The sequence below is a fragment of the Merops nubicus genome, unplaced genomic scaffold (assembly GCF_000691845.1).
Source record: "Merops nubicus isolate BGI_N331 unplaced genomic scaffold, ASM69184v1 scaffold26844, whole genome shotgun sequence".
Lineage (NCBI taxonomy): Eukaryota > Metazoa > Chordata > Aves > Coraciiformes > Meropidae > Merops > Merops nubicus.
Window position 1 is genome coordinate 46126 of NW_008604060.1, and position 2768 is coordinate 48893.

General features: G+C 45.1%; 1 protein-coding gene across 1 annotated transcript in view; it reads right to left on the reverse strand.

Annotated features, from left to right (window-relative positions):
• Window positions 1–2768, reverse strand: part of AXDND1 (axonemal dynein light chain domain containing 1) — a 20581-nt gene that overhangs the window by 17096 nt on the left and 717 nt on the right. Inside the window, exons 2-4 of the mRNA XM_008938906.1 lie at window positions 1355–1536; window positions 888–988; window positions 160–286 (exon numbers count right to left, since the gene is read on the reverse strand). Of these exons, the coding sequence (XP_008937154.1) occupies window positions 160–286; window positions 888–988; window positions 1355–1536 (410 nt within the window). The remainder of the gene's footprint in view (window positions 1–159; window positions 287–887; window positions 989–1354; window positions 1537–2768) is intronic.

The window sequence follows — 2768 nt, forward strand, 5'->3', positions numbered from 1 at the left end:
GGGAGTTGGGGGTGTGTGTGTGCAGGTGGGCAGCCAGGGGGTTAGAGCTGCAGGGATTACCAATGAGTTTTAGGATCAAGGTAATATGGTGACGTGTGTGAGGACCTCCCTTCTCCCAGCCAGTGATACACAGAAAAACACCCAAACAGCAGCACTCACAGGAGGACACGGGACTGTACCACGGCTACCTCTCCAGCCCTGACAAGCCTGAGAAAAAGAGCTCCTGCCAGTCATTGCTTTCTTAGCTCCTTGGCCAGTTGCAGTGTCACAGAGGTAAGAGACATCCCTGAAAAGGAAGGGAAGAGCTTGTCCTCTAGCCCACCCCACAGGCAACCCATCATTCCCTTACTATCAGCCTAAATGATGTTCAGGTTTGTTCTGCTCAGCCTAAGGCCAGGATTCCCTCCCCTGGGCCAAAACAGATGGAAGAGATCATTTTTTAGGCAGCTTAACCTCATGTTTCACTTCTGCTGCCAATGCCTTACCGTATACATACCAAACGTTTCATAAAGAGCAAAACATTTTTCACTTCCTAGTACCATTAAGTGTTGCTTATTTATAAAGAAGTGTAAAGCTATTCCTTGCTAAGTCCATTAAAACCAGAAGAGTTTCTTTTCTTAATTGTGGATCACAGAACATCCCTTCGAGCCTGGCATTCCTTGGAAGAATGGCTCTGAGAATTGCTCATTTAGCAACTCTATTATTCCTGAAACATCTTTCCTCTGAATCTCTCCAGCCTGAACTCAGACAGGGCAGCTGATTCATTCATCAGCAGTAGGCAGCACAGCCAACTATCATAATAAAAGACCAATGGAGAGATCTGGCTCTATATTCACAGCTCTAACGTCTTTCCACTGCCCTGGGCTCCTTATCCCTTCTTTGCTTACCTTCCAGCACCCATCAAACTGACAGGGTGGTCTGTCAGGTGTCTGAACTTGCTCCGACGATTAGGATAAAGCCAAAGCCGATCCGGGGTTTGCAGACAGCCCTGCAGACAAGGCACACGTGGCCGTCACTTCTTAGCGAGAAACATGCCAAGGAATGGAAGAGCTCAGGGTGGCCGTCTAAACAAGCTCCCTGTCGTTAGTAATGTCTTGGGGCTAAAGAAACCAGTGTGGACAAAACAGCCTCGGCAAGGGCTCCACAGCAGCACCGGGTACGAGCAGGTTTTGCAGGGACTAAAAGGCAGCACTTCAGGTCTGCATCAAATGGCACAGCCGGAAAAGTGATGCAATACAAGATGAATTTATCCAATGAGAATGACTAACTTTCCTTTTGCCCAGGGAACAAACATGTGCACCCATCGAAGAGATAATTCCGGGCAGAAAAATGCAGAAGACAGAAACACACTCACCCTGAAGCCCATTGAAGTTTTTGTGGTTTTAAGGGACTTTAAGTACTCTGGGCTGTAGAGAGAACTGCTGGCAGAGGTCAGGCTTCGGAAAACCTCTTCTGGAACAAAACTGTGCTCCAGGGAGGAAGAAACAGGCCTGACATGGTCAAGTGTCCCCGAGGTACCCATCAGCTTGGGGATCTCTGGAAAACAACACGTCAGAACCATTTCAACAGCATTTATTCTGCTGGTGACAGGGAAAGCAAAACTGATGATGAAATACCATGCTGAGAAAAAAAAAATGTGACAAGATGTTTACTCCCTTACCCCAAAGAAGGATCAGCTCTGTCTAAAGAAGGGGCAGCTAATCCCATTTTTAGCAGTTGGTAGGTTGACAGTGAAGCCTACAACAGTTACCTTCTGCCCATGGCAGATAAAGCACTAGTTGCAGGACTGTGCCAAGCTGTTAGTTACACAGGCACCAAAGGATGCTGTAAACAATGGAAGCTTGCATGTTTCCCTTGTTGTGCACAGCTAGCAGTCAGCTTTCTACAAAGACATCAACACCCTAAAATACCAGCAATTGCCTAATTAAAGATAGAACTTAACGTGGAGAAGCATCTTGCTGTTAAAGGCAAGCTGGAAGGATGGAAGGCAAGCTGCAGAAGCCCCACAGGCCCCAGACCAGCCCTACCTGCCCTGTCCCTGCTTGCCCAGCCTGCACACGAGGCACGGCTCTGCTTCCTTCCAGTTGCTGGCGGTCCTGGCACTGGTGCTCTGGTTGTGGGCATGGTGAACGTTTATTTTTAACACTTAGCCAAGGAAATTTGCAGTAAGGAATGATCTGGAAACAGAGTTAAACCCACATTTGTACTTCACCGGGTTAAAAGCTTATTTTGTTATTATTTATTGTGGAAAAAAAAAAACCTCTTATGCCTGACACAGAGTACATGATTTAGGAAGAAGCCCCTGATGCTTGGCTGTAACCTCTATGGGAGTGCTTGATTTTCCATCTACAAACTGCATTAAAACCAGCTGTTTCTTATACACTTAACTGAGCCAGAGATTTAGTTATTTGTCTCAGCAGTATCTTACTAATAAAAAAAAAATTCTATTAATTTCATCATCTCCATGAATTTTCATCTGAAACCTCCTAAGCCTTCCCGATACATATTGTTCTTTATAAAAGTACTCTTGGTCTTGAAATTTTTGGCCTCCTTAACATCTGTATCTTTGTGTACTGTGCTTTCTAACTACGTTAACTGTGTTTCTTTGCCTTCAGATGTATGTTTGAGGGGGTAGCTATGAACGAGGTGTAATCTTGCCATGTAGTTTCTTGTCTTGCTGCATAAATGTTTTCTTGTAAAGAAAATACAAGAATTTGCTAAAAACTTCTGACAGAAGAAAATTTTTTCCCCTCACTTTAAACAGCTTT